The following is a 24633-nucleotide window of genomic DNA, read 5'->3' on the forward strand; positions in this document are numbered from 1 at the left end:
TCATATATAATGAACACTGACAGCCAACTCAATAGTAGAAAAAGAGCTTACGAAACCAACAGTCCACTGATGATACTCAGGGATCCGATATGCTCCTTCAATTAATTAGTCAAACCATTCTCTTGAACCCATTCAAAGTTCTTGCGGTATCCTATGTGGCCTTACACAAAGCAAAGAAAAATGAATATATATTGGGCGTTCTAAGCGCCTCTGAATAATGTAGGAGGACAGTTGATAGTGGAACTCATTGTTCCTAACTTGTTTCCTGACTGTCATATCTCATAGATGCACCTTCCTGACCAGTACCGTTGAAGATTTTGATGGTTGGGAGGTAGGTAGGTTTGATTGACTGGTTCTCACACAAGGTGCTATTTGCAGCACACAGGACGTATAAGCATTGTGTTAAATGCTACACTTGTGTGAGACCCGTAGTCTTACACTGTCCAGCAAAACATAGAGTGTGTGTGTGTGTGTGTGTGATTTATATTCAGGATTAGGGCGGCACGGTGGGGCAGCTGTAAAGCGTTGGCCTCACACTTCTGAGGATCCGGGTTCAATCCCGGCCCCGCCTGTGTGGAGTTTGCACGTTCTCCCCGTGTCCGTGTGGGTTTTCTCCGGGCACTCCGTTTTCCTCCCACATCTCAAAAACTTGCAACATTCATTTGGATTGGACACTCTAAATTGCCCCCGAGGTGTGATTGTGAGGGCGGCTGTTCTCTGTCTCCGTGTGCCCTGTGCTTGCTGGCAACCAGTTCAGGGTGTACTCTGGCTTCTGCCCATAGACAGCTGGGATAGGCACCAGCACTCCCCGTGACCCTTGTGAGGATAAGCGGCAAAGAAAACGGATGGATGTATTCAAGAGTAGATTTTTTTTAAACCTGAAATTCTTTCAACATTTTTACCTTTTTTTCTTCCTGCCGTCTGCCGCCAGCTCGGCATTGCAAATGAGAATTTTTTTCAATTGCCTTACCTGGATGAAGAAAGTTTAAATCAAACGGTAATGAAATCAAAACTTCTGCCTTCATATGTTACCTAAGCACATTACAGAGTAGGGTCGGCAGAAAACAAAAGATTGCAATCGAGGGGACTAAAATACAGTGGATATCAAAATCCAAATATCAGGTTTTTGTGATGATACAATACTGTGAAGAAGTATTGGCCCCTTTTTTAAATTCTATTTTTCCCTAGTTTGTGTCACATCATCAAATAAATATAAATAGAATATAATCAAAGTGAGATGCTTTTTTAAAATTGTGATTTCATTCATTAAGAGAAAAATACTAGTTCCCTGTTCCCCGTGTGAAAAAGTAATTCTCCCGTTATTAAATCATGTATTAATTGGGGCTCCTCACAAATTTGGGATGTTTCACGATTCACACTCAAGCGTGATTACCTCCAGACCTGTTGAATCAAGAAATCCCTTCAGCAAAACCTCTTGCAAAATCAAGTCAGTGAAAAAAAATTCTGAATAAGCACCAACAAAATGACACAATCCAAAAAAAAATTCAAGACCAGCCAAGAAATAAAGTAATTGACATCGATCAGTCTTGAAAGGGTTGCAAAACCATTTCTAAAGGTTTAGGATTCTAGTGACCCATAGAGATGCCATTAACCTCATGGAGAAATGATGCATGTGAGCAATCAAAGTGAGCAAAGAAGCTGTTGAGCTCCTCTGCCAATGACTCACTTGTGTCTCCTGGTGTCACATCGCAGCCTCTGAAGTTCGTGACGCTCCGGAGATCCTGCTCCACCTCCCGAGTTCTGTTGTTGGCAAGATGGGACACTATCGTTTTTTCGTAGTCTGTTTTGGCATTTTTTTTTTTTTTTTTTAATCCCTTTTTTTTTCTGTTCACCTCGCTCCTTGCTGTGAAGAGCTGTCATCTGACCTGAAGGCAGTGTCACAGGCCCTGAGGACTGAGCACACCTTGCTGGTCATGGACTTGATTTTGTCCAGTACAACCCCTGTATAGCTGAACACAACCAGATCCCAGTTTTTCAGAAAGTGAGCACACGTGTAACCACATATTAGTTTTTTTTTTCTTTTGTCTTGAAAATATATATTTTTAAAATCAATGTAGTTGCACGGATTATTAATGGAAATACCATATTTTCTGGACGCCAAGCTAATTTTTAGTGCCCTGAAAGCAGGATGGTGCAGGACACCCACCAACGAAAAATATGTTTTTAATTTAATTCATTAAAAAAAATCTCTCACAAAAAGTGGAGGCTTGCAAAGCTCTTCCAGTGGATTTTAAGCGCAAAGAGCAGCATGAAAGAATCTACTTTCGTTAATGATCAAAAGGTTGGACTGCTACATGAGTAGAATACAATCTATCACCACAAAAGGGATTAAAAGATTGGACTTCTACGTGAGAACAGCACAACTTCAGCGGTAACTCAAGATGAAAATGACATTGAGAGGGACTGAGAGACTGAAATGATATGTGAGACTTTCTGAGGCTGTTCAACCCCGATACTCTCGTGGTTTCAGTGAACAAGAAGCGAATGAATCAAAACAATGATTTATGTTACGTTTGAGCTGTTTTACTGTTGTTGTTGGACACTGGAGTCTTTCTGTGAAAATCTAGTTTTTACAAGGTCCCAGTATATCTGTTGTGTATGGTCCGGCATGTCTCGCGTATAGAAAAAAACATAAACAAATGCTCGGGTGCCGCCTATTAACCGGTGTGTGCGCTCTCGTCCGGAAAATGCAGTAGGATTGCAATGATTTATTTGGGTCTCATTTTTCAAATATTAAAATCATTAAACATCAAACATAAAGATTTGAACAGGCGTGTGTAGACTCGCCTACTAGTGCCATGCTTACAAGCCAAATCAGGAAGTAGAATACAGTGAAGAAAAGAAGTATTTGAACACCCTGCTATATTGCCAGTTCCCCCACTTAGAAATAATGGAGGGGTCTGACATTTTCATTGTAGGTGCATGTCCACTGTGAGAGAGATCATCTAAAAAGAAAAATCCAGATTTCACATGTATGATTTTTTTTTTTTTTTAAATGATTTATTCGTGTGATACAGCTGCAAATAAGTATTTGAACACCTGAGAAAACCAATGTTAATATTTGGTACAGTGGCCTCTGTTTGCAATTACAGGGGTCAAACATTTCCTTCAACCATTCAATTTTTTTGTTAAAATGGGGTACTGTAATTACATTGTTGTGGAAGAAATAGCACATGGCTGCAATGTAAAAAAAAAAAAATTAAGGGGGTCTCAGTACTTCCCTTAATTCCCCTGGATCTATTGCCAAAAGCACAACGCGCACCTTTCCTTTCAAGTTTTGTTTTCATCTGACTTTTATTTTGAAAAAGTAGAAAAGAATGGTGTTTTGGGAGAAAAAGCATCACTTTGTCATCATTGGATTGAAGATGACGAGGGTCAATAGGGTAAATTAGCTTTTTCCCTCTGATTAGGATGTAATATCCTCAGATGTTAAGTAGCTTCAAACGAAGGGTCAGTCTGACTGTGACAACATAACTGGCAGTTGATTCAATTAAACCCATATACAACAATTAGTAGTATTAAATAAAATGGAAAACTTGTTTTGGATTATGGTCCAACTATTTTATTGAAATTTTTTTTTTACCTAAGCAGTGTGGTACAACAATGGAAATATTAAGTCATGATTACTGCTTTGTGTTTCAGTTGTCTCTCGGCGATGAACAGAGTGAAGTGACGCGGAACAGCCAAGAGTCCAAGGAGCTCGTTTACTTGGTTCATATTTATTGCCAGGTGAGGCTTCATTTCATGAGACATTATCAAGAAGCACTGACACGCATCTCAAAGTAAATGAACACAGAAAAATAAAAAATGTAAATTCTAATTCAAATTTAATCGATATGAGTTATTTGGATATACGTATAACACGCTGCTCAAAACACTGACTGCAATTAGATCTGGGTTATCAATTCATTCATTCATCTTCCATTCTGCTTATCCTCACAAGGGTCAAGGGAGTGCTGGCGCCCATCCTAGCTAACTTCGGGCAGGAGGTGGGGTACACCCTGAACTGATTGCCAGCCAATCCCAGGGCACTTTTGAACAAACGAGCATTTCCACTCAAAATCACACTTGAGTGCAATTTCGAGTCATGTTTATGTAATGCATGTTTTTGGGATGTGGGAGGAAACCAAAGTGCCTGGAGAAAGCCCTCGCAGTTATTGGGAGAACATGAAAACTCCACACAGGCGCGAGTGGGATCTGAAACCCGGTCCTCGTAACTGTGAGGCTAACGCGCTAACGAATCACGCCATCATCCCAGTTGATTATTATTATTCTTTTTTAAATTTGTGAGCTGTGTTACAGTGGAACTGAAAAGAGCAGTAGACAAATAGTTTGGCTACTGATCTTTTCATTCCTTTGCTGCTATAAATAGGGGTACTTTCGTGCATGTGGGACCCGGCAGTCCTCCTCGCGCTTGTACTCATTTGTAACTTGCTGCTAAACATTTCTACCCATGATGGCATGACATTTTTATTTTCTGGTTTTAACTACTTTCAACAAGATGCAACTGCATATCTTAATTGCGAGGTTATCCTGTGATTTGATGCTACCCAATCAAATTTGGTTTATGAGCTTAACCTTTATAACAGACTCTAGCTGTTTTTTTTTTTTTTTTTTTTTTTTTTTGAATGAATAGACACGTGTTCAGTCACGTACTCGAACATGGGCTCTCGCAGGGTGTCTCCTTTCTTCCCTGATTTTTCTTCTTGTCAAAGGCTGCTGCAAATCCTATCGCCCAAACAGCCATCTTGTCAAATTTTTAGGTGACAGTTGGGTTTTACTGTGTCTTATTCAGGGCCACCAATCAAATCACGGCTGTAAAGATAGTTTACGGTTCCTAAAGTTGTTAAAAACAAGGGTCCAGCCGATTAACCAGCTTGCCGATTTCATCGGCCAACGTTGGCGATTTTCAAGTCACTAAATGTCAGTTAGGCGGCACGGTGGATCAGCTGGAAAGCACAGGCCTCACAGTTGTGAGGACCTGGGTTCCATCCCGGCCCTCCCTGCGTAGAGTTTGCATGTTCTCCCCGTGCCTGCGTGGGTTTTCTCCGGTACTTCGGTTGTTTATCGCTATGTGCCCTGCAATTTGCTGGCAACCAGTTAAGGGTGTACCCTGCCTCCTGCGCATTGACAGCTGGGATAGGCTCCAGCACTCCCGCAACCCTTGTGAGGATAAGTGGCTAAGACAATGGATGGATCCATATATTTAATTGTCGTATGAGTCGGCCAATTAATTATATCAAGTATTGGAAACAACACCACCATGAAAATTATAAGATTTCTATGGAAGTAAATATGCGCCACCAGGATTTGAATTAAAAATGCCACTGAACATTTTATGTTGTAAAATTCACATTGTTATTTCAAGGTGATGACATTTTCAAGAGCTGTATTTCAATTTAAGTTTTCAATTTTTCAATGTTAACAAATCTGCCCCCCCCCCAAAAAAAATTCAAGGTTTAAAATTCAAACACAGTATTTTCAGTCTCCTGAGATTCAACTGGCTACAATTCGCTGTCTAAAATTCACCGTCTAAATTCATTGTTAAGAAGGCGGTGTTACTTCAGGTCAGAACCCAACACCCAGCCAATCCAGCAACGCTTTCTGAGTCACGTGACGTCACATCCTAATAGGAATTTGCTTTGAGAAGTTCAACTGAAATGCAGCTATTGGAAATGTGATCACTCTGAAATAACAATGTGAATTTTAAAACATGCATACAAACATACACCGTAAAATTTCCAGTGGCACTTTTACTTCAAACCCGAGTGGCACACATTTACTTCCATAGATTTCAGGTAAGACCCCAAAACTGGTACTATCTCTAGTGAATTAGTGCAAATATAGCATACCTGTATGATTTGGGCCAAAGTTGAACTCTAAATTGAACTTCATTGAAAACACGAACTGCATTGTTAGCTGAGACTCAATTTGCTGATAAAACTCAACTCTTTCAAATATTTCATCTCCCTTTTTGTGAAAGTGTCTTCCTTTTTCATCCTGTCGGTAAAAGACGAGAACTTCATGAATGACATCATCAGAATGTATCGATCCATTATCTGAACTGCTTATCCTCACAAGGATCGCAGCAGTGCTGAGAAACTAACTTTTAACCCCACCCGCTCCCTTACCAAGCAGTCAATTTGCATTCATGCCCTCAGGTTGGCAGTATTATGTGCTGGTGCAGAAAATAACCATGAACCAAAATCTTTTATCCTTTCTGCCATAACATTGCTAAAAGCACAAAATGTAAACGAAACCAAGAATCATTCTCGAACTGGTTCGTCGGGTGTGCGGTCACTTGTTACAATGACGTATGAATGAGTTTTCTTGACTGCTTTTCTCCTTTGGCCGGGTTGACTGTAACACTGAAGTGCCCCTCTGGTGTTAAAAGTATTCTGAATCTGAATCAGAAGAATGGCTGCTGAAAAGTGTTTTTACATTTTACCAAAGTGCCAGATTTGAAACAAAATGCATTTGTCTCTTAGCTTCATAATTTTTACTGATTCGTCATCATTTTGATTGACTTTGTCATTTTTTTATTATGGGCAGAAGTTTACTGAAGCAAGAGTTCGCCATTCTACATGTCGTCTTTGCGACTAGTTGAACATTATTTTGTGGCATTTCTGTGTAATATGTCATATACACTTGTGAATAAAAATCTCATAAACCCAACCCAAACACAAACAGACCCACTGCAGCTGCAGAGTAGCTTTGCCCTAATATCCTCCCGTGACTATTTTATTGATTTTTTTTTTTTTTTTTCATCCTTTTCCTTGTCCATGGCGATGACACACAAGTATGTGACTATGGAGTTGGAATTTCCATTTACTTAGAGCCACCGGAAAATTGTGAGATCTTCCCCAGCATTTTAGGGAGGAAAAAAAAAAAGACAACTCGTACAGAGTTGAAGAAAAACTGGTACAGCGCAGTGAAATCACTGTCGTTTATTTCCGCAGAGCCAGACACGGAGGGTAACTCGAGTCCCAGTATGAAAGTGGGGCAGTAAAGCTGAATATGATCACTGAGTCCACAGAGACTTTTCAGCCCCGCCTTCTACAGCCAGCGTTTTAAACACCACAAGAATCAGTGGGTTGAGTGGTGTGCTGCAGTCCTTGGCTTCGGTACAGAAAGATCTATTTAGGCCAAATCAAAGCAAAGCAAAAGACGTTTTCCACCACAGGCTTCGTCTTTGAGAATGGTTACCTTGTATGTGACTTCACGTTCGTTCTGGTAAATGTAAAACTTCTTATGGCTGTGCTGCATTTTGCCACGGAGAGCTTAGTGGTGGGTTGTTTTTGTATGCAGAAGCATCACTGGGAATCGAAACGGAAAACAGTGCCAGTTGTATGTGATGAGGAATGTTTTCACAGAAGTGTCTCGGTGTATTTTTGAAAGTAATCGGTTTTCGATCAAACAGGAAGGCAAAAGTCTGAAATTCCTGCACACGGGTTAAATTGTCAGGTGAGAGGAAAGGAACCGTGTGTTTGGGCATGCTTGTGGCCACGTTTTATTACCATGTTTGACAAGTGTCTCTGAGGCGGATAAAGACACATCTGTGGATGTCAGTTACATGTGGTACAATTGCCTGTTATTCAAAAGGAAAATGCACTTTTAAACAGCAATTTGGTCTTCAAGAAACCGAATGTTTTTGGCACGTGAGAAAAAGCCAGAAAAGACCCACAAAGAAGGGTCACAAGAAGGGCGGAGCTGAGAATCAAACCCTGAACCTCAGACCTGTGAGGCATTTCCGTACTCTCGACACATCACGCTGCCAACAATGTAAAGAAGATACCTACGTATGCCATCTTTGTTCCCCGGTCCACGCAACCCCACTTTGCAAAAATATTTTAACAAATTAAGTGGCCTGATCGCACAAATAAATAATGACTGCTTTCCTGCTCTGACTCACTCTGTGTTTACTTTATGAAGGGTCGAAGCTGGACTGTGAAGCGGAGCTATGAGGATTTCCGTGTCTTGGACAAGCACCTGCACCTGTGCATATATGACCGCCGTTTCTCGCAGCTATCTGAGCTGCCTCGACTTGACAGTTTGACCGATCAACCTGAGGTGAGCTGTTAGAAAACTGTGTCTGTGTGCTTGTAATTACTTTCAGGCATGTCTGTATGACACTGTTGAACCTTCTACAGTCACTACATTTTATGGGTATAGTGTTCCAACAAACGACGACTCATAGTCATAAACCAAAAAAAATTTCTGTCAAGGAAAACCTCTCTTTATAATACTTCTTAGTATGCTTTAAGTGTAATTGAAAGATCATACATGTGTACAAGAGATGTGCAGTTTTGTTTGGTTTTTTTATTTTCCAGAGGTGGCTATTTTGCCATAATTTTAGCAAGGCTCCTGAAAGCCAAGGTGCGCCTGCTGGGTGTGTGGCCATGAGTGCACGAGAATGACTGATACCACGTCAGTCAAACTTTCTGCTTCTGATGGGCTGTTTTCCTTTGGGCACGCTGTTTTCTTGGGAATTGAATTTGGAATACTAGATGGAGCCAAAGAAGATGAAATCCAGCTCATTTTATGAAAAGTGCTCTTTAAACAAAGTTGGAATTGATTTGATATACTGTCTGGTCATAATGACAGTTTTAACAAACAAATAGTGTTTTTATTATTATGACTATTATTGCTAACTGCCTCTTGAATTACTGTGTTTGCATTTTCTTCCATGTTAGTCTGTTTCTCAAATGTTGTTGGGTTACCTCTCCCGCCTTTCGGCCATCGCTGACAACAAAATCAACTGTGGGCCTGCCCTCACCTGGATGGAGGTATGAATACACTTTCCCCATCTGTAGTACAATAATCAGAGTGAAAACAGACTTTCAGAATGCTTCAATACACTTTCGTCTTGACGTAAATGAACACCGGAACCGGATGTCAATTTCTGATTCGCACTTGAGTCGACACTGGATAAATGCAGTTGGAAGTCGATGTCAGTACATAGAAACTATGCTACGTGATGTTCATTGGTAGTTTCCTAAATGTACTGAGCGATGAAACATTGATTCGTTACTATTAGGGAGTCTGTATAAACGGGGCCGAAAATGAGCCTCATTATTGATCTACATTTACATACACGGTGTGCACCCGTTTGAGTCTCCCTTGGGAATTTTTCTTTTTGTTTGGTGCTGCGACAATAGTGGTCACGAGATTGTGCACGCGCCGTGCTGATATTCACGTTATTTCCATGGCCGTTCATCTCTGTCGTCCGCGGCGAAAGGGAGGTGCAGAGACGCTGTGAAACACTGTCTCTAGTTTTGTCTGATGAAATCCTCCAATGTAGGATTTGCCTGAAGACCACCTGTTGGGATACAGAGGTCATTACTTCCATTCATCCAGGCATTTTCTTCCGCTTGTCTGAGGTCGGGTCACCACAGTAGCTTTAGAAGGGAACCCCAGACTTCACTCTCCCCAGCCACTTCCTCTACCTCCTCCGAGGGGATCCCATGGCGTTCATTACCTTGTATTTAAATTCCGTGCATGTATTGAGGGATTCCTCCACTTGGATTTTACATGTAAGCGTTGTAATTGTACTGACTGATATGCTCGCTGGCAGATCCACCCTATGAGTTGCATTTCTTTTGGGGGGAAAAAATATGACTTTATTCTTTTCCAGTTGATTAACATGCGGAATGCCTTTCACGTTTCCGCAGTGATTTCTCCGTCTGCCGAATTATTTTTGATGCTATTTTAAGATAAAAATCAATGTTGCCTGTTTCTTTTTTCTTTTTTTTTTTTGTGACATTTGAATCTGTAGTGTATGCATTGCAAGAACAGAAAAGACCCCACGGCATAGAGGGTTGTTTGTTTTCCAGGTTGACAATAAGGGAAATCATCTTTTGGTACATGAAGAGTCATCCATCAACGTGCCAGCAATCGCAGCTGCCCACGTCATCAAGCGCTATATTGCGCAGGCTTCAGACGAGCTGTCCTTTGAGGTGACGCCAATATTCAACACGGTCTTTCTGACAATGCACAGTGAATGTACTCCTTTCTATTTTTTCAGTGCTCATGAGAGAAAAAAAAAATTACCACTGGAAACTGGTTGAACTGAAAATAAACAATTGCTAGATCCCAAGCCTGAAAACAATCCCAATCATCATGAAACAATTCTTCTGCAATTGTTCCTCTCCTCTCCAGGTTGGTGACATTGTGTCAGTTATTGACATGCCTCCTAAAGAAGACACCGCATGGTGGAGGGGGAAGCACGGCTTTCAGGTGGGCCCTCCATATCAACATCAAACACACACTTGAAGTTTGCTTTGTGTTCTTTGCTCAATGTAAACTTCAATTGCGGGTACCTAATGAATAGGAGATCATTTTGCATACAGCAGATGTGTTTTAAATTGATTGCAGGAATGTGTCCCGGCTTTTACATAGATTTGGATCAGCAGTCCTTCACCAGCAAGGAGTTGGGCTTTTGAAGGCTAGCCGTCATGGTTCAAGTCTCGCTGCTGACAAATAGAATGTCACTTGTCCAGAATCAGAATCAGCTTTATTGGCCAAGTGTGTAAAAACACAAGGACTTTTTCTCCAGCAGTCGGTGCATTCAGAACAAAGAACAACAAAGGAACAAGAGACATTTCCGTTTGTCGGAACTATTCCTTATAAGAATCAGAGATGTTGAAGATCTAAAGTCTTCTTCATTTAGAACAGGTAGGAGATAAGAGTGTGTCAACGTCCCACATTGTGTTGAGCTTGTACAGAACATCTTTACTCGTTCACGATTCCCGTTGTAGACCAGTACAACAATCGTGCGAAGGGAGCAGTTTGAAGTGATGAATCGTGCGATAGTCTACAGAAAATATGACTAATACTGATATTGATTGGACTAACAGGATGTGAGTGAGTGTCCTAACATGCCACAAGGCAGAAAAATAGTAGGTTCGCTGATCAGGAATTTAATTACTTAATTGCCAGAGGGGGGAAAAAAAACTGTTTGCATGCCTACTCGTTTTGACTTGCATTGATCTGTAGTACTTTCCCAACGGAAGGAGCTGGAAGAGCTCTGGTGGCCAGGATGTGGAGGCTCTGAAAGGATTCTGCCCGCTCTGGACCTAGTTTGCGTTGCGTGCAAGTCTTCAATAGTGGTGGTAGTAGTACCAGTTGTATATAGTAATAGTAGTTGGAGACATACTAGTCTGCTTCCTACTTATGTCAGGGTGCTCTTGTCCAAGGAAAGCACCGACAAAAACACCACAATGACAACTTTTTTTTTTTTTTTTTTTTCATAAATTACTAAAAATATCCATCCATGAATTTTCTCTTCCGCTTATCCTTACTAGGATGGCGGACGTTCCGTAGCCTATCCCAGTTGACTCTGGGCAGACCCTGAACTAATTGTCAGCCAGTCGCAGAGCACATATAAACAAACCATTCACGCTCACATTCATAGTCTCTCTCTCTCTCTCTCTCTCTCTCTCTCTCTCTCTCTCTCAACCCTCCCTCCTTCCCTCCCTCCCTCCCTCCCTCCACACACACGGGGCCTGAAGGTAATCAAAGAAATGTGAATATAAGACTAATATAACTCAAGAGAACTTAAAATGCAGCAGGTAATGCAGAAAACACAAAATAAACATGCAAGAAAAACATTTGTCTGCAAATGTTTCCACCAATACAAGATTGATGTCATAAATACGGGAGAATAACAGATACTGTTGCTATAAGTTAATGATTATAATTATAGAGTCTAGTTGAACAATTTTATCCTAAATTTTGGGGTCATTTGGATTTTTGACCTTTGGTTCCTCGATTTTAGTCTTCGGGTTGGGGTTAGAGTTTCATTTCAATGCATCACCACTCGTAGAGCCTACTTTGAAGTGTCGCTTTCTCTTCACTGACGCCTACCCAAAAATAAAACTCAACTCCTACTTCTGGTGGAAAGATCGTGGCTTTTTAAAACGGCAATATACCTTCAAAACATTCAATGGTTGATGCATAGTTAATACGCTTTTATAGTCGGACAAAATGTTTGCTGTCGGAGTCCCACACAAATCAAAGAGTTTGATCATTTTCATGAAAGGTCCAATGTTTTCATTACTTTTTTTTAAGGCGTAGTACTATTTCAAACAACCCATCTACCCCCCACACCCCTCCCCATTATACTGTGTGTGTGTGTGTGTGTATATATAAACTGTGATTTTGTTGAATAATGTGGAACAACCTCCGGTAAGTCATTTTCCATTGATGTCGCTCACCTTTTTAGCTGAAAGATCTTTGCAGACTAATAAAACCTTTTTAAAACCAAGTCTGAACTTTCCAGGACCCTCTGCCCCACTTTCTCTGCTCTTTGCCTAGAAGATGTCTGACATTCTAGCACACTGCACCAGGAAGTGTCTCATTAGTTGACTGCTATTTTGAAAGTGTTGTTGGTAGGCACGAATCTCCAGAGCTTCGTCAGTCACTTTAAAGCTGACATGGTGGCTTCAGAAACACAGTGTACTCTTGGTCATACGGTACCTCCGCTCTACTTGGGAGGCAGTTTTTGGACATTCTTAACAACGCTCGTGGATGGTAATGTCTCTCAAAGTACATTTGCCAGGAGAGACGTCAAAATGCAATTAATGATTCTGAATTTTCCATCCGTCCGTCCGTCCTTACTATGGTTACGGGTTTGCTGGAGCCTATCCCAGTTGTTTCTGGGCAGAGGCAGTTTACACCCTGAACTGGTTGCCAGCAAATCGCAGGGCACATATAAACAAGCACACTCACACCTATGGGCGATTTACAGTCCTCAATTAGCGTACCATGCATTTTTGGGGGGGATCTGGGAGGGAACCGGAGTATCTGTAGAAAATGAACGCACCAGGAGAACATGCAAACCCAGTGAGGCTTGATTTGAACCTGGGTTATGAGAACTGTGAGCCAGATGCGCTAACCGCATGTCACCGTGGCACCCTCTGAATTTTCACATATTACGTTAAATAACAGGTTCATGAACGGGACCTCTCATGGTTCCCGGTAAAAGTAAGGGTATATCAGATGATTTATTGAACCAACAGAAAGATAGGTTACTGTCATTTCTCATGTACAGCGTGCAATTCTCTCCCCCAAAAATTGTCAAAAGTCAAGAGTGCGCTTTATATACGTACGTAATGAAAAAAAAACAGAAACATTTATAAATAGATGCCACCATCTTATGGTTATGAAAAAGATGTTCACTTGAAATTACAAGAGGCTTACGTTTTATTTCTAATGTGCCACCACCTCATGGTTGTAGAAAACGGGTAGCCTACACTTTTATTCCAATATGACAAGGGTACATATGACTGCATATATGTATGTTCACATACCCAGGTAGAATTTGTGAAATATTTTTTGGTGCATGTGACTGATGAGGCGGCACGGTGAATCAGCTGGTAAAGCGTTGGCCTCGCAGTGCTGATGTCCCGAGTTCCATCCCGGACCCGCCTGTGTGGAGTTTTTGCATGTTCTCCCCGTGCCTGTGTGGGTTTTCTCCGAGCACTCCGGTTTCCTCCCACATCCCAAAAACGTGCAACATTAATTGGACACACTAAGTTGGCCCAAGGTGTGATTGTGAGTGCGGATGTTTGTCTCAACGTGCCCTGCGATTGGCTGGAAATCAGTTCAGGATGTACCCTTTCTCCTGCCTGTTGACAGAACTCCCCGTGACCCTTGTGAGGATAAGCGGCTAAGAAAATGGATGGATGGATTGATGACTGAACAACAACCATCATTAAAGCCCGGGTGTCATCCCTATAAACATTCTAAAATAGATATTGTAATGAAAAATACATATACCAGTATTCACTTCAATGTCTATACGGGAAAAAAAAAGTGAGCGGAGAGCGCGTCATCCGTGCACAAAGTTGCGCAATTGAGTGTCCCTCGACATCCGCGTGGTCGCCACGTAAGTCGCGTCCTCTGTCCTTGACGTCATCGTCACTTCCGCTGTTGAAAACGCGCAGTGCTTGTTACTACAGAAGCCGAACATATTCGCATTTTTCCGACACCGAAGTTCTTTTCGAAAAGGACAACGCCACACAACCGAGTGAAGTTACCGGGGCAATATTACACTATTGTTTCGAGCCGTATTTAGATGATATCCGATCCCGCCCAAACCGCATCCCGTCCGATCCACTCCCGCGGCGGAGATGAGCCATCGCGGCTCATCGCAGCCGGCCGGTGTGGCTTATGACAGAGCCGAGCGGTGCTGCTTTAGTCACAGTCGAGCCGGGGCGCTTTATGCGCGCACGCGAACTGAGTAACGCATTCTCGGCTGGGTTCTTCAGAGCCGCCCCCGTCGCAAAGCCCGACGCGCAGCCTTCGCGGAAGCTGTGACCGCCGAACGCGGCGCCTCAGCCGCTGTGGCCGAGTTTCGCCGCCCGTGGTGGCATATAAGGAGGAGGTGGAGCCGAGCTATGTTGCTTTTAGGGGTATGTTCAAAGTCGGCGCAGTACGCGATGAACACTATCCAGACATTGTTGGCTGGGCGACGCGCACATTGACACATTTCATACGCGGATCTTTTGTTATGTTATGAGAGAGACCGATTACGTGGTCCGCCCCCCACTATTATATTTTTTTAGTAGCTGTATGCGCACATCAACACATTTCATCCGCGGATCTTTTGCTACGTTATGAGAGAGACCGATTACGTGGTCCGCCTCAAACTATTATTATTTTTTTTTTTTTTGTAGCTGTATTATACACACCTACCTGTTATTTGGAACCAACGAAGCTCTCGTCCTCTGGACCCGTGCAATCCATTTTTCACAACGAACAGGGTCTCTTTCAAACTTATGAAGGGTAATTCCATTCTCCCGAGTGTTCAAGCAATGTCCAGCATTGCAATGAGTCGGCATTTTGGCTAACACAAAGGAACAACGAGCTACCTTCCCGGAGGTAAAACTAATGGAAACATTAATAATATACCAAAAATCATCCGTTTCATGACACTTGACCTTTAATGTCTTTATGGTTATGTTGATTAATTGTCCCAAAACAATCAGAAACTGTTCCTGTTGTGTGCACCTTGGCCTCTTTGGGACAGTGTGTTGCCGCGCATGCACGGAGCTGCTCATTTGCTGTTAAAATAAACAAAAGGTAGAAGAAGCCAGTTGTGTAATAACTTACATTCATTTTTCACAGACTAGGAAGAATATATCCCCATTAATATTGTTATATTAACTGTGTTACAACAACATTTGTGTGTGAATATTCAATATTTAACTGATTCCTCCTGTGGTCAAATGCTAATATTAGCTTGCCATTCAATAGGGGTTTCCATTGACTGTTAGCATTTAGCAAACACGATTAGCTAGCAGGCAAAACAAGGTCTTCTTGTATTTAAATATAAAATGAGGTTAATTATTTTTGTAGTTTTACAGCAAACTCCAACTAGGTTGTAATATTTTGACAAACGTTTTTAAGCACATTCTCTGCAGCTCAAAGTACGAGTTGCAGGTGGGGTTTTCTTTTCGTGGCAAAGACATGATCGGCGCTTGTCTGTCGATGTCTTTCATTGCCGATCACGTGTTTTCCGTGGAATTCAGCCGATCACGATCGTGGCCAATCGATCGGAGCACCACAATTTACTTTGTATTTTTGCTGCAGGTTTTACGCATTCAACATTGTAAAAAGTCCAATGCACGGATGTCGGCGGGCTTTACCGCCACCCGCAGGAAATAGATGTTTGGCCTCAAGATACAATACGTCTGCCCCCCTTGCACCCTTTGACTGATTTTACTCTGGTTTGTTTTGTACCTCCTCTCACTCCATCCAGGTTGGCTACTTTCCCAGTGAGTGTGTGGAGCTCATAAATGACAAAGTGCCACAGTCTATGACCAACTCTGTGCCGAAGCCAGGTACTCCTCCCCTGTACTTTCAAAAGCGTTTGGTGAAAGGTTGTCAGAAGGAAGTCATTGTTCATGACAGCGGAGCAAGGCCCGTGTTTGTAGGAAGTAGTTCAGTTTTAGACGGTGTGTGTGTGTGTGTGTGTGCACATTGTCATTCCCTGTAGAATCAAACCCTTTACATTTTTTTTTTTGGTTTGACTCTGCACTATTCCTAGGTGTACCTAATTTGGCTATACAGAAAACAAGAAGCATGTTCAAATATCCCCGGGATATTCAAATTTGTACATTACAAATTTTAATATGTTGTGGCTGGGGTGTTCATTTGGGAACTCGTGTGAATTTTCACGCCAAAGACTGATTCATTGATGGAAACTTTCATTCGTCAGAATCTGGCTGGCTTTGGACGGAGACTATTGCAGCTGGGTGCTAACCCTAAGTCCGGATAAAGTACAAAAAGGAAAGGGGGGAAAAAAAACCCACCACCAATGATACATATTGCGAGTTACTGCATTTCCCAGTGCCTTTGGAACATAACATCCCAGGCTGATCAGATGCACCTCAATAAACTATAATATTTTAATTTATGTCCGCACACGCTCCACCTTTGGTAGACCCTGCTTGTTCAGCTTCCCTTGCATGCATATTGCACATTCACAGCAATTCCACAATTTGTGCCTTTCTGTACATTTGGGTATTTTTTTTATTTGAATCAAAATATGAGGGACAGTCAAAAACTGATGAGCCCGATTTATTTTAACCGACGAATAGCTTTTTTTCTTCTGAAATGTTCACCGTTTATAGTTTAGTTATTTGGAAGCTTTTTTCATCAATGGTGCCTGTGCCCTAACACTATTTCCAGATGCAACCGATGAAGATGTTCTGCCGCTCTTTTTCCTGTCACTCAAAACAAGCCCTCGTGTTCTTCGCCTTTGAACCTTTGAGCCTTCCCCATACATACGCAATCTTTTGAAGATGTATAGCGGTGGTTCCCAATATAAAGCAAGACATTAAAAATTACACTTTTGATTGCCCGTTGTAGTTTTTATTGGTACTGTAATTAAATGTGTTTTTTTTTTTTTTATGCAAATAGCCAATTTTCATGATTTACTGTAGTTTCCTTCCTAAACACTGCTGCTGTCACAAGCATTATTATGCTTCATTGTCAGTCACCCGGCAAATACTGCACGGTTCCAACTTGCATTGCTTGTTCTCGCTGCTTTGATGCATCTTTTAAACGATGTCTCATTGCACACCTTTGAACTGTATGTAGTACTTGCATGTGTCATGAACTGTTGCATTTGACTCTGACTCCTCTGCCTCAGCGTCCCCGTGCTCTGGCCTGCCGCCCGCCTCATGGAGTCTCTTCCCTCCCTGTGCGTGTTGGTATACAACTACTTCTACCGGCTCCATGCATCTCCGTCTTACTAGTGCACTTAAACATCTAGACTGTGATTGTGTTGGAGTTTGTTTGTCAGACTTGAGACGATTTTAGATCCAGTTCCTGTACATTGTGGTAATGTGAAACAAGAACAGGAAACAATTGCCGTATGTTCTAACTTAAGTGCTTCTCTCCCTCTGCTGCTTCTCTCGTCTCCATCCATCCATTCATCCATCTTTCTGTTGGTCGATCTGTCCATCGGGATGCATGCAGATTTGGAGATGGAGAGTGTAATACAGGACAATGCGTGGGTGGCCGACCCGCTTAACCACTACAGCATAAGTTCAGGTAGAAAAAGCCCCTTTGCTGTATTGTCCACAAACTAACTCCAAACCTGCAGTAATGTTTGCTTTGTGCCACTCTCATGAATGTAATTTGCATGCAAGTTCAAAATGCAGTGGAAACTGTTGATTTGACAACCCACTCTGCAACACTGGTGGTGGACCTCATTTTTTTCCCCCCAGAGTAAAGAGGGTATGTTAAATCAATCCGTTCTAGGGTTAAAATGTCTCCATCATAAATCCTTCGTTAACTTTACAGGTGAAATTGGTGTTTGAAAATGTTACACAAGTGTACAGTGTAATAATTAAAAGACAAATGTGTGGCTCATCCTTTTATGATGGGTAACAAAGGTGGTGAGGGAGGAAGGATACGAGTTCCCTTGCGTATGTGTGACTCGTTTCGTTGTATTGTACTGCCTCAAGTATCTCGCAATGACAAAGATACTCTAATCAATCAACGGATTTAAGGGCACTCAAATACTTTGACAGCTCAAACAGCATGTCTTGGGGAAAAAAAAACATAACCGCTAAACCAGCTTCACAGAACAGTAAGTCCCACTGACCCATTAAGATTGGATGTGAGGTTTCTTTCGTTTTTTTTTTTTCTTTTTTTTTTGTTGTTGTAGAAATGCAATTACATTTGTATCCTGCATCTTCAAGCAAACACATTTCTCTATAGGTCACGGCAATGAACAATAATTACATTTTGGGAAGTAGTAAATACAAGGAAAGATAATTATTTCCTTTCAAATGCAAAGATCCTTCCAACACTCAAAGGGGAATTGAAATTTCTCAATTCTTTCTGCTTAAAAAATATGTCATCTGTACTCCGTGAAAATGTAGTGTAATACATCCGCCAAGGACACCTTCTTACATTGTTTCCACTGTACAGTAGTGTATCCGCCTGGGGCTCTTTGACTGAAGAAAGTCCAACAAAAGTTTGCTCGTCTTTTTGTAGCTCGTTGGTAGCACTTAAAGTGGGATTGTCATCCCGATAAACATTCTGAAATAGATATTGTAATGAAAAATACACATAACAGTATTCACTTCAATGTCTATACGGGAAAAAAAAAAAGTGAGCGGAGAGCGCGTCATCCGTGCACAAAGTTGCGCAATTGAGTGTCCCTCGACATCCGCGTGGTCGCCACGTTAGTCGCGTCCTCTGTCCTTGACGTCATCGTCACTTCCGCCGTTGAAAACGCGCAGTGCCCGCTACTATGAAAGCCGAACAACAGAGATATTCGGATTTTTCCGACACCGAAGCTCTTTTCGAAAAGGACAGCACCACACAACCGAGTGAAGTTACCGGGGCAATATTACGCTATTGTTTCGAGCCATATTTAGATGCTATCCGATCCCGCCCAAACCGCATCCCGTCCGATCCACTCCCGCGGCGGAGATGAGCCATCGCGGCTCATCCCAGCCGGCCGGTGTGGCTTATGACAGAGCCGAGCGGTGCTGCTTTAGTCACAGTCGAGCCCGGGCGCTTTATGCGCGCACGCGACTGAGTAACGCATTCTCGGCTGGGTTCTTCAGAGCCGCCCCCGTCGCAAAGCCCGACGCGCAGCCTTCGCGGAAGCTGTGACCGCCGAACGCGGCGCCTCAGCCGCTGTGGCCGAGTTTCGCCGCCCGTGGTGGCATATAAGGAGGAGGTGGAGCCGAGCTATGTTGCTTTTAGGGGTATGTTCAAAGTCGCCGCAGTACGCGATGAACACTATCCAGACATTGTTGGCTGGGCGACGCGCACATCGACACATTTCATACGCGGATTTTTTGTTACGTTATGAGAGATACCAATTACGTGGTACGCCCCAGACTATTATTTTTTTTAGTAGCTGTATGCGCACATCAACACATTTCATCCGCGGATCTTTTGCTACGTTATGAGAGAGACCGATTACGTGGTCCGCCACAAACTATTTTTTTTTTTTTGTAGCTGTATTATACACACCTACCTGTTATTTGGAACCCACGAAGCTCTCGTCCTCTGCACCCGTGCAATCCATTTTTCACAACGAACAGGGTCTTTTTCAAACTTATGAAGGGTAATTCCATTCTCCCGAGTGTTCAAGCAATGTCCAGCAATGCAATGAACCGGCATTTTGGCTCACACGAAAGAACAACGCGCTTCCTTCGCGGAGGTAAAGCTAATGGAAACAAACGAGTCCACGAGGGGGCGCCGCTGTCCTTTACGTCATTTCCTGCTTATTCTCAACAACAAATCGCTGAGAGGATTTTCATTGCGGGAGTTACAAAAAGCTGTATATGTCAAAATCATTGTTTTGTGGTGAAAAAACACATGGGACCATTTCTGCTGTGGGTTTTTCGTTAATAATGTACCAAAAATCATCCGTTTGATGACACTTGACCTTTAACTGTGGTTGTTGCATAACAATGGTGTATCGGTGTGAAAATACTAAAATATTGCTCAAAATGCAAATAATGGCCATATTTGCATTTTCGGTTTGTTCTTCCCATCAAGATGTTCTTTTTTGCATAATTATATTTCAGCTTTATCAGAATAATTGTTGCAATCTGTGTATAATAGAAGAAAGCCTGAATGTTGCTAAACATACAGGTACGGCTACAGTACAGTACATCCCTACTTTTCAAATGTATTTTGTATGCAAATGTCTTCAGGGGTGAACCCGGTTACTGGAGCTTTTCTCAAAGCAGCTCAATGTATCCTGTGTCTGGATGAGGTCCAGCTGTGTTTGTGCACGTCTGTTTGTCTGAAACTTAAAGGCCACGGCAAGGCTGTCGTGAATCTGGGTGCTCCTGACTAGCATTGATTTATGTAAACCTTTCACAGAAAGGGAGTGGGGGGGGGGGGCTTTAAATCCCATCCATTGGGTGCTAACGTTTGTCCTGAAACAGTATGAATCGCTGTCTCCTTCTCCATGGCGACTGAAAGAGCACATTCCTGTAGGAATCTACAAGAAGTGGGAGGGGGAAAAAAAAAAATCCTCTCTTGCTAGATGCAATCTGCACTCTCTTATCATTGCTACTCCCCAGTCAAATGATGAAACTCGATAGTATACAAGAATATTAATTGTGTTAAAGAGAGGATTTGTGACTCCAAATCCAAATAATTGCAATGGAAGCTGGGGGGGAATTAAACCAACTTCACATTGCAAAAAAAAAAAAAAGTCTGTAGTCGCCATTCGTTTGATAATGGTAATGAATATTTAGTCTTGTTTTCCCTGTTTTGACAGTCCAATGGACCCACCAGTTGCTGACCCAGATGTACAGCAACCCCCTCATTTCATCATGTGATTCAGGCAGCTGTTTGAGCATATACGGCATAATTTCAAACAGCTGCCTACGTGAAGAAGAGAGGAAGTTGCTGGATGTAGAATGTGTGAGAGACTTGGAGTTTGATTTGTTCCTGCAGTTCCCATTGGATCCCAGCTCATTTCCTGGTGCTCCAGCTCCAGCTCTGGGCTGTGAAATTCCCTTGTGTAACGTCTCTTGCCACATGAGTAATCTTTACGACTGCATCTCTGTTTGGTTGAGGCCTGTGCGGAACTATGTTCTTAATTTGGTGCATGTATCAAACCTGAGATTTTTTTTTTTTTTTTTTTGAAAAACAAAAATACTATAGGTGGGATTAAACATTTTTATGGCTTCTTGTCTGAACACCACATTGCGCGCTACTCATAATGTTATTTGGTGTGGCTGAGGGCTACTTGCCCTCTTTGTCCTGTAGGTGACACAGTAAATACTTGTATCAAAGGTCAATTCCACCCTTCTGCGTTACTGTCCCTACAATGTGTACTCACAAGGGGACAAGTTTACCAGGAACTCGACGTGATATTCTCCCATTTTTACAGGATCAAGAAATTTCAAAGTGATTCACCTTTTTATATCCAAATCTCAACGGTCTTTTGGGGTTTATTCCTGTCCAGTAGGGCGGCACAGGGGCTCAGCTGTTAAGGCCTTGGCCTCACAGTTCTGATGTCCCGAGTTCGATCCCGGACCCGCCTGTGTGGAGTTTTTGCATGCTCTCCCCGTGCCTGCGTGGGTTTCCTCCGGGTGGGCACTCCGGTTTCCTCCCACATCCCAAAAACGTGCAGCATGGATTGGACACTCTGGATTGCCCCCGTGTGTAATTGCGAGTGCCGCTGTTTGTCTCCATGTGCCCTGCGATTTGCTGGCAACCAGTTCAGGGTGTACCCTGCCAAAGGGTTATAGTGGGATCAGTTGTTTTGTAATTTAGAGTTCTGGAGTATTTCTTCACCGAAACCAGACCTGCAGGATCCTCCTAATAGTTTTGCATGTATTTTGGATTATCGATTTGGCAAACTTAAAAATGAGATAAATCATCCAAACGAAAGTAGGTTAAGGGGAAACGAGACTCTTTGAAAAATAATTCTCCTGTCAAAGCAATGGATTGACGTAGTTCACAACGAGTGTATGCAATCGCAGATGCTTGGATATCAGAGTCGACTTGGATATTACGCTGAAGTTACATGCAGCAGAGATCGGTCCAGGTGTCCACCGAGGTTTGTTCGGGAGCTGGTTTGGTTCCAGTGGGGCGTTCGTGTCAGCACCGTATTTCTGGCTGTGTCTTTTCACTTCTCTGACCCACGCGGTCTCTTATCACTCGGATGTGGCCGGCGAAGGAAACAGTATTACCGTACACGTGCTTGTAATACCGATTAAAAGTATCCACCCCCGGAGTTGTTAGTTTCAATTAAAAGGTTTGAATGAACTGATAAGAGATGTTCAGAAATTCTTTTTCATCCGGAGGAGTTTTGAACTCTTCCACACACGTTGGAGTACTTGAAGGCAGCGCGAGTGGCTGAGACGCGCGCACTCGTGCGGTTGCGCGCACGCGTGTGGAGATAGTAGCTGACATCGCAAAGACGACCTAACTTTCTGCTTTTCTGCCTTTCTGCCTTTCTGCCTTGCTCTTCTCGTTCGTTCTCCCCCCCCCCCCCCAATAACCCATTCAGTGTGCGGAGTAGGACTGGGCCACTTTTCCACACTTTTACGTCCGCGGAAGAAAAAGACGAGCGTACTTTTGTCGGACTTTCTTCGGTCATAGAGCCCCGGGCGAGTGTAGTACTGAACTTTGGAAACGAGGTAAGAAGGTATCCTTGGCTGATACAAAGCTGTACGACAACTTTATTATCGACATTTCAAGTAAATCGTGATTAAATGTACGTTACAGGGGCGTGCCTCCCGGTCATTTTTTTTTTTTTCCATCAGAAAAAGAAGTGAGCGATTTCAACTCCACTTTTGAGTGTCACAGTGGTCTTCGCATTCGAAAGGAAATAATTATCTTTCCTTGTATTTACTACTTCCCCAAATGGCTTGAAGATCCACAATACAAACCAAATTATATAGCACAAATGTAATTTAATTTCTACAACCCAAAAAAAAAGCACACATCCAATCTATTCATGATATATAGCTAGTTAACGGGTCAGAGGGACTTCCTTGTCTGTAAAACTGGTTTAGCGATTATGTTTTGGGTTTTTTTTTTTTTCTTAGGACATGCTGTTTGAGCTGTCAAAGTATTTGAGAGCCCAGAAATCTGTTGATAGATTCAAGTACTCGTTGTCATTGTGAGATACTTATAACACAACAAACACAAGCGCTGTGAATTGGATAAATCATGGTAAATAAGGGCCTCCTACCTCCAAAACTATTGGTGAGTCGCCACTGATTGTCATTGATCTGTTAACTATTGGAAGGCTTTTTCTTGGCCACTTTTGTTCAAACCAGGTCTGTGATGCTGCTGTTTTGTAGGGAGACCCTCTGCTGGTGTTTTACAGTTTTTACAATGGAGACGGAAAATGTTGAGGTTCTGTTTGTCTGTGTAAGCACTATGGGTTTTATGGTTTCTGTGGTTTGACTTTTCCGTGCCCTTCATTGTGCGGCGGGAGATTGATGGGCAGATTTTTGCAGGATCTGCAGTGTTCTGGTCTCTGTATCGGTCTGTTGTGGTGAAGATTTACCAGTTGGTCTACGTTCCTACCCTTTGCCCATCGTCGCAGTATTCCTCCTGACCAAAAGAACAAAATCACAGATACTACTACTTCTTCTTTTCCTTTCGGCTTGTCCCGTCGGGGTCGCCACAGCATGTCATCTCAAATGAACACACATTTGTTTGGCACAGTTTTATGCTGGATGCCCTTCCCGACGCAACCCCTCTGCATCTTAGCCGGGGAGAGAACCTTACAGCACCTGGTATTCCCAGGCGGTCTCCCATCCAAGTACTAAGCAGGGCCAAACCCGCTTAGCTTCCGAGATCGGGCGTTCTCAGGGGAGCATGGCCGTGAGCCAATATCACGGATTCAAGCGGCCCAAATGAGTGGTATGGCCAGGCTCTTATTTCAAGATAGGGTGAAGATCGGGGAAGGGCTCGGACTCGGGCCCCTGCTCCTTCGGATTGAAAGCGGCCAGACGAGGTGATACCCCTAGACTCCTTGATGAGCTGTTTCGTGGACATCCCACCGGGAGAGGCCGAAAGAACTGCGTTTCTTGCCTAGCCCTGAGAAGGCCTTGACTTCTTCCCGGAGGTGCTGGGCGAAGTCTGGGCTTTGCTACATAAACTCGTGCCCTGTGACCCGACCTCAGATTAGCAAAGGAGAATTGATGGATGGATGGGTGCACTTGCTAAGAAACAATAGGGAACACAATGAAGGTAAAATGAAGGGATATGTTACAAAAAGTGTTCCAGGAGCGCAATTAAAATTTCCCGCTCAAGCACCTATAGTCACTTGGGTGTGTTGTTGAATTCCGAGGGGGTTTCGGCCGAAGTGAATAGACTTGGCTCATTTAAGAAGATTATGTTGATATTTGTATTCAGGGCAAAGTGACGTACTGGAGTTGTATCGGATGACTCCGACTCAAGCCTTTTCTTTGGCTCTATGGTGTCTCTGTTCTGCGATATCAGTGCGACGTTACTATGAAGTTGGAATTTTCCTGCCCAACTTGCCTCCTTTGAAACTGTCTCTCTGATTACATTGACAGGGCTGTGGTTTTTGGGTTTGAAGCAGGGAAAAGAATGTACATTTGCCATTACGTGGATAATTGTTTTCTGCTG

At 42.8% G+C, this 24633-nt stretch overlaps 1 protein-coding gene across 13 annotated transcripts in view; it reads left to right on the forward strand.

The window, feature by feature from the left end:
- Window positions 1–24633, forward strand: part of arhgap32b (Rho GTPase activating protein 32b) — a 121435-nt gene that overhangs the window by 60925 nt on the left and 35877 nt on the right. For 10 of the 13 annotated variants that reach the window (XR_009792606.1, XR_009792610.1, XR_009792608.1 and 7 more), the window contains 8 exons: window positions 3664–3750; window positions 7954–8091; window positions 8715–8807; window positions 9855–9977; window positions 10180–10257; window positions 15785–15866; window positions 17180–17230; window positions 17509–17583. Coding sequence is in view for 3 of the 13 variants with exons in the window: in XM_061804437.1 (XP_061660421.1) it covers window positions 3664–3750; window positions 7954–8091; window positions 8715–8807; window positions 9855–9977; window positions 10180–10257; window positions 15785–15866; window positions 17180–17230; window positions 17509–17583 (727 nt within the window). In the remaining 10 variants the exon portion in view is untranslated. Of the gene's footprint in view, window positions 1–3663; window positions 3751–7953; window positions 8092–8714; window positions 8808–9854; window positions 9978–10179; window positions 10258–15784; window positions 15867–17179; window positions 17231–17508; window positions 17584–22528; window positions 22665–24633 lie in introns of those variants that run through there. The other 3 variants (XM_061804439.1, XM_061804440.1, XM_061804441.1) reach the window with 3 other exon arrangements.

The sequence above is a fragment of the Syngnathoides biaculeatus genome, chromosome 18, assembly GCF_019802595.1.
Source record: "Syngnathoides biaculeatus isolate LvHL_M chromosome 18, ASM1980259v1, whole genome shotgun sequence".
Taxonomy (NCBI): Eukaryota; Metazoa; Chordata; class Actinopteri; order Syngnathiformes; family Syngnathidae; genus Syngnathoides; species Syngnathoides biaculeatus.